The 12,679-nt window shown below is 44.1% G+C and overlaps 1 protein-coding gene across 2 annotated transcripts in view; it reads left to right on the top strand.

Moving 5' to 3' along the window:
• Positions 1–12,679, top strand: part of DDC (dopa decarboxylase) — a 109,243-nt gene that overhangs the window by 67,558 nt on the left and 29,006 nt on the right. For both annotated transcript variants that reach the window (XR_014066873.1, XM_081534594.1), the window contains one exon: positions 8,501–8,577. Coding sequence is in view for 1 of the 2 variants with exons in the window: in XM_081534594.1 (XP_081390720.1) it covers positions 8,501–8,577 (77 nt within the window). In the remaining variant the exon portion in view is untranslated. The remainder of the gene's footprint in view (positions 1–8,500; positions 8,578–12,679) is intronic.

A 12,679-nucleotide genomic window follows, 5' to 3' on the forward strand; every position in this document is an offset into this window, starting at 1 on the left:
GGGTTCTGGGATCACTAACGGCAGACAACTATCCATGCTAGAACCACATGTCTGATACAATAGGGGTAAAGTTTTAAAAATTATAACTGAGTAAAAAGAGTCAGAGACAGAATCATGTATCTCCCAGGATCCTGGAATGTGAAGTCAAGTGGGCCTTAGAAAGCATCACTACGAACAAAGTTAGTGGAGGTGATGGAATTCCAGTTGAGCTACTTCAAATCCTGAAAGATGATGCTGTGAAAGTGAGGCACTCAATATGCCAGCAAATATGGAAAACTCAGCAGGGGCCACAGGACTGGAAAAGGTCAGTTTTCATTCCAATCCCAAAGAACGGCAATGCCAAAGAATGCTCAAACTACCGCACAATTGCACTCATCTCACACGCTAGTAAAGTAATGCTTAAAATTCTCCAAGCCAGGCTTCAGCAATACGTGAACCGTGAACTTCCAGGTGTTCAAGCTGATTTTAGAAAAGGCAGAGGAACCAGAGATCAAATTGCCAACATCTGCTGGATCATCGAAAAAGCAAGAGAGTACTAGAAAAACATCTATTTCTGCTTTATTGATTATGCCAAAGCCTTTGACTGTGTGGATCACAATAAACTATGGAAAATTGTGAAAGAGATGAGAATACCAGATCATCTGACCTGCCTCTTGAGAAACCTGTATGCAGGTCAGGAAACAACAGTTAGAACTGGACATGGAACAACAGACTGTTTCCAAATAGAAAAAGGAGTATGTCAAGGCTGTATATTGTCACCCTGCTTATTTAACTTATATGCAGAGTACATCATGAGAAACGCTGAGCTGGAGGAAGCACAAGCTGGAACCAAGATTGCCGGGAGAAATATTAATAATCTCAGATTTGCAAATGACACCACCCTTATGGCAGAAATTGAAGAAGAACTAAAAAGCCTCTTGATGAAAGTGAAAGAGGAGAGTGAAAAAGTTGGCTTAAAGCTCAACATTCAGAAAACTAAGATCATGGCATCTGGTCCCATCACTTCATGGTAGATAGATGGGGAAACAGTGGCTGACTTTATTTTTCTGGGCTCCAAAATCACTGCAGATGGTGACTGTAGCCATGAAATTAAAAGAGCTTACTCCTTGGAAGGAAAGTTATGACCAACCTAGATAGCATATTAAAAAGCAGAAACATTACTTTGCCAACAAAGATCTGTCTAGTCAAGGCTATGTTTTTTCCAGTGGTCATGTATGGATGTGAGAGTTGGATGGTGAAAAAAGCTGAGCACCGAAGAATTGATGCTTTTGAACTGTGGTGTTGGAGAATACTCTTGAGAGTCCCTTGGACTGCAAGGAGATCCAACCAGTCCATCCTAAAGGAGATCAGTCCTGGATGTTCATTGGAAGGACTGATGTTGAAGCTGAAACTCCAATACTTTGGCCACCTCATGCAAAGAGTTGACTCATTGGAAAAGACCCTGATGCTGGGAAGGATTGAGGGCAGGAGGAGAAGGGGACGACAGAGGATGAGATGGTTGGATGGCATCACCGACTCGACAGACATGGGTTTGGGTGGACTCAGGGAGTTGGTGATGGACAGGGAGGCCTGGTCTGTTGTGGTTCATGGGGTCGCAAAGAGTCGGGCACGACTGGGCGACTGAACTGAACTGAACAGGATGCAACTGATTACAGGCACGCAAAACAACATACAGTTTACAAACACACACAAAAGGATACACAGCGAATACATTGGAATTGTTCCAACTGGGTATAGAAAAGAGATTTTGGGGAGTGAATGAGGCAAAATAGAGCCTAGATTCTATGCCCACTTTTGTTCAAGCTGACTCTCATTCCACTTTGTCTCTGTATACTGAAAACAGTCCTGGACTTTAGCCCCAGCATGTACAGCCTAGAGGTAAAGGAGAACGGATGGACCACAGCATCTCTCTCCTGTTTCAAGGCAGCTACCCTTTCACCCACCTGAGTGGCAAACCCACTGAGCAGGGCCCAAACTGGGGACCCCTGAGTGTTTGCAAAGGATGTGAACACATCTTACAGCCTGGTGACAGGGAGCAGGGCTAAGAGTCTATTCAGAGGCTTTTTTGCCCTGTGCTGTATATCCAGGGAATCACATTAATCTATTTTGCTATTCTAAGAGGTATTGCAGTAAAAATGAGCTATCCTAACACAATAGGACACAGACAATAAGGATGCTTGTGAGAACTAGATTTTTGGAAAGGCCAGGTATCCTTCAACACCTCAGAGATGAAAACAAGCAAATAAACAGCCTTAAGTTGTACATGTTTTTATGTTGTTGTTTAGCTGCTGAGTTATGTCTGACTCTTTGTGACCCCATGGACTGTAGCCCACCAGCCTCCTCTGTCCATGGGATTCTCCAGGCAAGAATACTGGAGTGGGTTGCCATATCCTTCTCCAGGGGATCTTCCTGACCCAGGGATCGAACCCAAGTCTCCTGCATTGGCAGAAGGATTCTTCACTGCTGAGCCACCAGGGAAGCCCTTGAATTTTTTTTTTTTTATAGATATGTTTAAAGATTTTGCTAACACAACACATAAGATACAAATGGATTTTTTTTTATTGCTCTGGCTTTTTTGTATTCCTCAAAATCAGAAGATCTCTTTTTGTTTGATGAAATTTTACCAATGGTTAGTCTGTAATTTAAAGAAAACTTGTTGGCTATATTCTCTAAATATTGAAATGGACAAGATAATTAAAGTTTGTAAACTTGCCCTCATTAGAAGCATAGGAAATATGTTTTATAATGATATCATTATTCTGTTCATAAGCTTTTTATTGTTCATTTGGGTATTTTGAATCTTTTCTATGTAAATACGAACCACTGTGCTCTGTCTCTTAAAAGCAGATTTTCTCCAAAGAAAGTCTCAAATTCCACCAAGGGCATGTTTTATTTTACCTTTAAAAATAAGCTTGAATTTTTCCAAATAAAATCAATTTTTTTAGTTTTATTGCCTTTGTATACTCCTGTCATCGTGGATTTTTTAAAAGTTCAGTTACTTGGGAAGATTTTTAGTCACTCTGGTTACGGTAAGATGTGTTTCTAGAAGCTGTGCAGGATGGCACAGTTTTCTATGAATCTCCTTAGTTTCTTTGCATTGTGGTCCTGTGCTTTTGGCATCTTGGATCCTTGATAGCATTATTGACATGAAGAGCTAACCTGAGCCCTCATTCAGCAAGCCCTACACATAAGGTGGTGTAGATTTTTTTAAAAAATGTAAGAAGCCATACTTTCTGCACAAAACAGGAGCCCCTGCCCCTCCTCCTCAGGATCCTCCCTCAGAAATGTGTCTGGTGACAGGGACAGGTTTTCCTCATCGTCAGGCCCATCCGAGGTGGGGCGACTTTGATACCTATAAAGGGTGTTACTGTTCATGCGTGTGTGTGAGTGTGCGTGTCTGCACACATGCATGCACACACCCATTTGTTTGTTTAAATAAAATCTTCCTCATTATAGTATCACAAAACTTCACAAGGAAAAGCAAAGCTGGTACCTACATTTTGAAGAGCAGACCATTGGAGCCACGGGCCAATGGACAAAGGGAAACAGGACGTTGGAAATTCCTAGACCTGAATGAATACGAAGATGTGACAGATCTCGTGGCCCACAGTAAAGCAAGGCTTGGAGAACAGACTTAAACAGAAAAGACAAGAGCCAACAAGTAATGAACTACGAGCCCAAAGGAAGCCAGAAGACAGCAGTAGAATAAACACCCCCCAGACCGGAAGGAGGGAAGTACTGAAGATGAAGAGACATTCATGAAACAGGAAATGAGAAAACAGGTGCCGAGGTCGACAGAGCCAAGTGCTGGTCCTCGCCCTGCCTCATAAAATAGGCGATCTCCAGAAAGAGGGGCCAGAACAGAGGAGAGGGCACAGTCAGCTGCGTTGGAAACACAAGGACACACCACAGACACAGCAGGGTTTTAAACAATAGGGAGCACTGGGAGCAACAGCATGCCAGAATTGCCTACAAATGTATACGTGCAATAACTATAAAAATGTATTATCAGAATAACGGGAAATCCTAAACATCTCATAGCCCTAAGGAAAATGTGCCAATAGGGACAGTTTACACAACAGAAACATTCAGATTCTTCTAACAGCAAGTCCTACCAAACTGTCAAGACATTATGCACAGGAAAACCTGTGTCTAATTATAAATGTAGTTCATAGACTTACCACGAAGTTAGTGTCACTTTGATTCCAAAACCAGATAAAAGGACTTCTCTGGTGGTTCAGTGGCTAAGATAGCCTTCCAAGAAAAAAAAGCAATACCTGGGCATTTGTATTTTTCAAAAAATTTCAAGATAATTCTGCTATGCATCTAGATTTTAAAATTTTCTCCAAAATTCCAGATACATTTCTAATGAGCAGCCATGGTTTAAAACAACTGGACTATTTGATGATCTTTTATCTAGTTTGTTTCACTTTTTCTGTTTCACATTCAGTGATCCCGTTTCATTTAGTTCATATTTTCCAATTTCTCCATCTCTTCTTCTTCTTTTCTTGATGTTCTTTCTCAAGCCTTTATCAATCGTAGTAGAAGACGTCGCCTTCCAATGCGGGAGGTGCAGATTTGATTCCTGGTTGGGGAGCTAGGATCTGCATACCAAAAAACCAAAACATAAAACAGAGGCAATATTGTAACAGATTCAATAAAGACTTTAAAATGGTCCACATCAAAAAAATCTCTCTGAGAAAACATGAGAAACTGAGAAAGAAAAGCTGCAGGACAAGCTCATAAAATTACATGTGAAAATTCTAAGTAAAATTTTAGCAAACACAATTCAATGGTGTTTAAAGGAAAACAAAAGCTGATATATTAGGATCAAAATGTGTTAATTCCAGATACCCCAGGGTGGTTTAAAAATATCAGATTTTTAAATGTCGTTAATCATGTTTAACAGTAACGGAGAAAAAAGGTTATTGTCACATTAAATATGGAAAAAGTAATAGATAAAAATTCTAAAACACACAGAGCAAAAGCTCTTAGTAAAAGAGGAACTGAAGAGAACTTTCTTAATCCGATAAAAAAAGAAAAGCTACCAAAAAAACTACAGCAAACATATTCTTGGTGGTAAAATATTAGAAGCAGCGCATTTAAGGAAAGAAAATCACAGTTGCCATAATGCCCACCCTCGTCTGCACTGTGCTTTCCTAACCTGCACAGTTGGACACAGTGGAGAAGTGACAGTGTAAGGATTACAGTGAAAGCCATAGAACTCATGGTTCTCAGATGGTGTGAGTGTCTGTCAGTGAAGACAGAATCTTCTAAGATGGTATTAATGAGAGAACACAGCAAGATTTCTGGATACACAACACTTTTAAGGTTGCATTTATTTACATGTATGATAAACAGCATGTGTAAAATTTTTTTCTATGTCTTTTTTAAAATTAATTTATTTTTTTATTGAAGGATAATTGCTTTACAGAATTTTACTGTTTTCTGTCAAAATTTTAGAAAAATATTTTTATAATAGCAAGAAAAGTTACTGTGAATAAATAGGTTGCAATCTGTGTAGATTTTTATGAAGAAAAGAACACAAGTTTTTGGAAATCATTCCAGGAGACCTAACTAAATGGAGATGCAGATTCAATGTCGGTCTCAGTGCAATTATAGTAAGTATTCTGGCTGGCTATTTCTGTGGAACTCGAGAAAGTGGAGCCTAATATTTGCAGGGGCCCAGGACAGCCAAGAGAAGAGTGAAGATAAGACTGGTGAGGACCATGCCCCATCCCACAATGACTGAGCCGCGCTCGTTGGAGGGACACAGCCAGACGGAGGTCAGAGAGAGCCCACAAACAAGCCTTTGGATCAACATTCCTAATATATGCCATATTTTTACGATCCTGTCTACCACACAGAGGCACTCAGCCTAATAAATAAATGAACAAATATGTCCTCACCAAAGAGGAAATGGGAGTGGCCTCTTCATAGAGGCAAAGTTACTCAACTTTGTTAGTGGTTAGAAATGCATGTTAAGGCATAGGAAGCACTGCCAATGGTGGAAAATAGTCTCCCTGGCTAGATGTCGGCTGGGATGCGGATCATCAGGGGCTCGTGGGCTGCCGGGCCTTTAGGAGCACTTGGCACTGCCCCACGAGGCTGCAGGCACCGTACCTTTCCTGCTGGCCCACGACCAGACCAGTGTCCCCAGCTTGTCCCTGACACACCGGAGCATCCACACAGTGTCATCCAAGGGCACGTGGAGCACAGTGAGAGCAGGGACAGATTGGGATTTACTACTACAGTACCCTGTGGGGAGCTGGTAAAAGTGGACAAGCGAGCAAAGACCTTGTGGATGACCAGGGCGGAAGCTCACAGGTAGAATTTTAAGAGAAAAAACAAATTCTAAAAATTACACAGAGAAAGGTACCGTTTATGTTTAAACAAGTTATGTTTACATTGTGTTTTACTTAGAAATGTGTGAAACTATACCTTAGATTACTTAGTGATTTGCACAGAAAATTCTGTAGAACCCAATGACGTGATAAACCCCCATGCGTCTCATGGCTTCCTGAGGGGCAGGCGGTGAGGGGAGGGGAGACCTGTGGGCAACTTTTGTTTCACACATGATGAGGTGGGTGTTTTATTACTTATACCTTTCTGCATCGCTTTACCATGGCATATAGTATTTTTAATTTAAAAAAAGCAGCTACAAAATCATTGCCAGTGTCAGTGGAGAGGGCAGTGTGACTACATACAAAGGGCAGAGGTCTGCTGAGAGTGATACTGTTTCTACCCCTTTCTCTCCTGTCTCTTTGTGGCTCAGCATGACCTTCCCCAGCATAGAGAGGCTGGAGGAAATGGTCCCGCAAAGCCGGGGATGCAGCCTGGTCCGTGTACACACTACACGTTGCCCTGCCTCGGGTTCTCCCCCAGGTCAGCCCCAAACAGCTTGTTACTGCTCACTGCAGTTTTTTGTTTTGGGTTTCCTTTTTTTCATTCTGCAAAAGACACTTTTTAAAAACATGGTCTCTCAGAAAAAAATAAATTGCAACCATTTTCAACTTGATGAAAATTGAGGGAGGAGGATAGTGCATAATGATAAAAGGTACAGCTGAAAAAATAAACATGATTCTATCTGGGTGGAAGAAATTCTCATCTCCATAATCTCTGATCCCACACCCTGGCTGTCAATTTCATGTCTCTAGTTTCCTTTCCTGCCCTCCCCAGCCTCCTCTACTGCTTTCTGGGAAGGGGACAAAGTCTTTGGTCTCAGGATGTTGCAGGATGCAACATGGCGCACAAGCTCACACTATTGGAATTCACTGTCTTCTAATCCTTTGAAGCAGTCACTTCAAATCAGCTTGAGCCCCCTGCTCCCTGATCCTCCTCTGTGAGCTGCATCCTGGTTTCCTATTTCATGCCCGCTGGGTTTCACCTTCCAGGGACTCTCATTTGCTTCCAGCCTTAGTGCTGTCAGACTTGGCTCTTTCTCTAGTTTGCCTCCAGATTGTATTTGCACACAATTGCTTTGAGGTGCCCAGAGACATGAAGGGCAGGTCTGGGATGGCTCAGGCAGTGCCTCCTGCCTGACAGTCCCGTGTTCATCCCACATCTGCCTGTGATGCCCATCAAGCGCCGACTGTGCCAGGCCTGAAGGACAGAACGGGACGAACTCCAACCTTCTAGGTTCCTCTTCCAGCCCCCAGTTCCCTTGCTCTCCAGACACCAGCAGGATGTCCCCGAACCTGGTGCAGCTCTGACACCGGAGAAGCACAGACCCGGCAAGACAGTCACATGTGCTGGGTCCCAACAACCCGCACTTACATCCACTTCGGCTGTAAAGTTGGGGGTTCCTACAACTCCTTCCCCTGCTCCTTCAGGTTTGACAGTTAGCTAGAACAACTCATTTATATTTACTGCTGTATTATAAGGACCCGAATGACGGCCAGTGGAAGAGATGCTAGGACAAGGCAGGGGTGGGACTAGGGGGCACAGAGCCCCCATACCTGCCTGGCGTGGGTCCCTCCCAGCCTGCCCATGTGGTTCAGCTGCCCTAAAGTTCTCTGCACCCCATCATGTAGGGGTTTAAGGAGGCTTGCCCATACAAATATGACTGATTAAATCGCTGGCCATTGGTGATGATCTTTCCCAAGTCCTTTCTTGGAGATCAGGAGGCAGGATTCAAACTTCTGCCCCTCCAATCAAGATTTAGTTTCCTGGCAGCCAGCCTGGACCCTGAAGCTACCCAATTGCCCAGGCTTCATCCCATCCAGCCGTTGTCCTGAGGGTTTCAGGAGCTGGGTGCTGGAACCAGGGACAAAGGCCAAATACTTATTGTTTTATTATACCATGCCTCCCCCACTACAGGGGCCCAGAGCTCTGGAGGTTAATGTTGTGTTGCAGGGTAGGGAAGGGGCATCCATGTGCTGAGTGGGGGTGTTAGGAAGGATGCCAAGGATCAGTAGGCCCCAACTGAGCTGGGCAGGAGAAGGAGCAGAAGGAGAGGACCCTTCCTCATTAAGTCTTCTTGTTTATTGTCTAAAACCAGGGTGAAAAAGAGGACAGACCTGACCGGAGCCTTCAGGATGGACCCAGTCTACCTGAGGCACAGCCACCAGGACTCAGGTAAGCTAGGCCAAGCTTCCTCCAGTCTGTTCCCATCACGGCTGCATCCACAGTGTCCTGGAGCCAAGGTGAAGCATCACAGCCACAGTCCTGGGGGGCCAGGGGCAGAGCCAGGAAGACTGGACATGAGTCTGAGCAAACTCTGGGAGATGGTAAAGGACTGGGAAGCCTGGCGTGCTGCAGTCTATGAAGTTGCAAAGAGTCAGAAACAACGTAGTGACTGAACAACAACAGACTGATAGCAACAGGGGAGGAAAGGAAAGGAAGACGGTGGGCCAAGAGCCAGAGAAGAGAATATGGGAGAAGTTAGGGCAGGATCGTGGAGAAGGCAATGGCACCCCACTCCAGGACTCTTGCTTGGAAAATCCCATGGACGGAGGAGCTTGGTGGGCTACAGTCCATGGGGTCCCGAAGAGTCGGACACGACTGAGCGACTTCACTTTCACTTTTCACTTTCATGCATTGGAGAAGGCAATGGCAACCCACTCCAGTGTTCTTTCCTGGAGAATCCCAGGGACGGCAGAGCCTGGTGGCTGCTGTCTATGGGGTCGCACATAGTCGGACATGACTGAAGCGACTTAGCAGCACCAGCAGCAGGGCAGGATCGACACATGAATGTGATCTCTAAAAATTAAGTCTCTCAGTTAAAAAAAAAATTATGATTACTTGAGATCAAGATAAGATAAAATGCATGAGGCAACCTGCACAGATGCCCTGTCCCTCTGTGCCTGTTTATGGTAATACTCATTCTGGGGTGGTTATTTATTAACACTTGCTTGTCTGTCCCCACAAGACTCGGCCTCCAGGTGGGAGGGGGCTCTCTCATTCCCCAAAACCTGCGTAGTCCCCAGCTGGTGCCAGGCTGACCACTGTGAGCCCCAGGGAAGGAAGGACAGGCCGAGTCTTGGGAACTCATGCCACCTTCTCCTCAAGTTTCCTCGGATGGCAGAGGACGTGGGTGATGGGAGGGACATTGGGGATCACTTGACCCCACCATCCACATAGAGAAGAAGAATGGACGGGTTGGAAACTGAGGCAGTTTTGGTGACGGGGGCAGGCACACTGAGCAGCAGGGACGCAAGTGAGGGCACAGCCTGCTCCCTCCTGCCCAGACCCCAACCTGTGCTGTCTCCAAGGGAAGATCAGACCTGCGTTCGCCTTCCTAACATTCCCTACCATCTCATGCAGCACATCAGAGGCAAAACACTCACCCTCTGATCAGGTTTGCTCAGAACTTGAAACTGCTCTAAAAAATAAACTCTAGTTTTTGTAATGGCATTGGCATGAAGCCATGAGGAGTTATGAACCAACTGTCAAAGCTCTTCTATATAAAAGTGCATTTCATGTTTGAATAATGAAAACCTCAGTAATCATGACACCTTGAAAAATGTTGCTCTTCAACAATGAAGGAATTCTCAGGAATTCCCTGGTGGTTCAGTGGTTAGGACCCAGTGCTTTCACTGCCAGAGCCCTGGGTTCAATCCCTGGTCAAGAAACTAAAATTCTGCAAGCCATAGAAAGAGTTTAAGCCAAAGGCAACTGAGTAAAGTTTATTACTCCAGGAATTTCTTTAAAGTAATTTTATTCCATGTTTAAGGAAAGGCAGTTTCTGACTGACAAAACAGCTGTGGCTGTTAGAGATGAACAATCTTAGTTATTTGTATTTTTTTTCCCTAAAAATCTATGAATCAACGAAAGCAATGACCTATTTTGTGTTTAGCAGGTAAACCACTCAAAATCAGCTTTAAACTTCTGTGGCTAGTGGATGTAAGGGTGTATTTTATCTGATATAGTATATTACTCTCCTGCTAATCCTTCTGTAATTTTAAGTGAAATATGTTTAGAGTGTTTCTTTAAGAGACTTTCTACTCAAAAAAGAAATCTTTTCATTACTTAACTGTCAAAAAAAGACCACTTAGGACTCCCCAAGTGGCCCTGCTCTTCACCCCTCACACTGCAGCTCCCGAGGCTGCAGCCACGTCCCTCCTGTGGGTCTGGGGGACTCCTCTCCCTCACCACTTGGGTCTAGGACAAATGTCTCACTGGGCAGGGGATCCTCCCAGACCTCTCCCTGTGAGCCAGTCCCCTTCACTCAGTCATCTCCCCCTCACTTCTCCCCATGGCTTCTTCACTGGTCACTTGTCTGTCACTAGAACTGAAGATCTCTGGAGTGGGGGGACTCGCCCTGCTGCTCCTCTGACTGGTCAGTGCCCTGGCAACAACATTAGGAGTGACTGTGGCTCCCACATATTCCCATGTTTCACTTTTATAGACATTGTGTCATTGGACTTGTGCCAGAGAGCAACCAAAAACATGGGATTTTTTATTTTGATGACAGAAATTTCTGTCACAAAACAGATAATAGGAAAACAGTAGTCATACCTGGTATACAGACTTTTCAAATGAATTCTTTCATTATAAAAACTGTACATCTGGACAATAGAAAAGAGGTGGGCCAGAAACATAACCCTGAACTTAACCCTCCACCCAGATGTTGATCCTGTTAATATGTGGCTTCTTATATGCATTGTTTGGTTTTATTTTTTTTTACTATATGCAGACTTAGAAACTACTCACCCCACTTATGTCTTATGTAGTTTTACGACATACTAGGAAAGGCACTGCCAAAGAATGTTCAAACTACCACACAATTGCACTCATCACACGCCAGCAAAGTAATGCTCAAAATTCTCCAAGCCAGGCTTCAACAGTATGTGAGCCATGAACTTCTAGATGTTCAAGCTGGGTTTAGAAAAGGCAGAGGAACCAGAGATCAAATTGCCAACATCTATTGGAACATCGATAAAGCAACAGAGTTCCAGAAAAACAACTACTTCTGCTTTATTGACTATGGCAAAGCCTTTGACTGTGTGGATCACAATAAACTGTGGAAAATTCTTAAAGAGATGGGAATACTAGACCACCTGACCTGCCTCTTGAGAAATCTTTAAGCAGATCAAGAAGCAACAATCAGAACTGGACTTGGAACCACAGACTGGTTCCTAATCGGGAAAGGAGTCCGTCAAGGCTGAATATTGTCACCCTGCTTATTTAACTTCTATACAGAGTACATCATGAGAAACGCTGGGCTGGATGAAGCACAAGCTGGAATCAAGATTGCCGGGAAAAATATCAATAACCTCAGACATGTAGATGACACCACCCTTATGGCAGAAAGCAAAGAAGAACTAAAGACCTTCTTGATGAAAGTGAAAGAGGAGAGTGAAAAACTTGGCTTAAAGCTCAACATTCAGAAAACTAAGATCATGGCATCCAGTCTCATCACTTCATGGCAAATAGATGGGGAAACAATGGAAACGGTGACAGACTTTATTTTGGGGGTTCCAAAAATCACTGCAAATGGTGACTGCAGCCATCAAATTAAAAGACGCTTGCTCCTTGGAAGAAAAGTTATGACCAACCTAGACAGCGTATTAAGAAGCAGAGACACTACTTTGCCAACAAAGGTCTGTCTAATCAAAGCTATGGTTTTTCCAGTAGTCATGTATGGATGTGAGAATTGGACTATAAAGAAAGCTGAGTGCCGAAGAATTGATGCTTTTGAACTGTGATGTTGGAGAAGACTGTTGAGAGTCCCTTGGGCTGCAAGGAGATCCAACCAGCCCATCCTAAAGGAGATCAGTCCTGGGTGTTCATTGGAAGGACTGATGTTGGAGCTGAAACTCCAATACTTTGGCCACCTGATGTGAAGAGCCGACTCATTAGAAAAGACTCATGCTGGGAAAGATTGAAGGCAGGAGGAGAAGGGGATGACAGAGGATGAGATGGTTGGATGGCATCACCGACTAGATGGACATGAGTTTGAGTAAGCTCTGGGAGTTGGTAATGAACAGGGAAGCCTGGCATGCTGCAGTCCATGGGGTCACAAGAAGTTGGACAAGACTGAGTGACTGAACTGAACTGAGGCATGTAGGATGTAGTAAGTAGCCCACAGTGAAGTAACACCGTCATCAGAGGGACTTGCTGCTGGAGAGGGCTTTAGCATTCTTTATGGTAACAGGGAACACTTGTACAGGGCAGCACCTAACTGGACCAGGTCTTCAGCCAGTCCTCAGGGAAGCAGGTTCTTTGAGACACAGAC

Source organism: Giraffa tippelskirchi, chromosome 10 (assembly GCF_054371585.1).
Source record: "Giraffa tippelskirchi isolate mGirTip1 chromosome 10, T2T-mGirTip1v1.2.pri, whole genome shotgun sequence".
NCBI classification, from domain to species: Eukaryota; Metazoa; Chordata; class Mammalia; order Artiodactyla; family Giraffidae; genus Giraffa; species Giraffa tippelskirchi.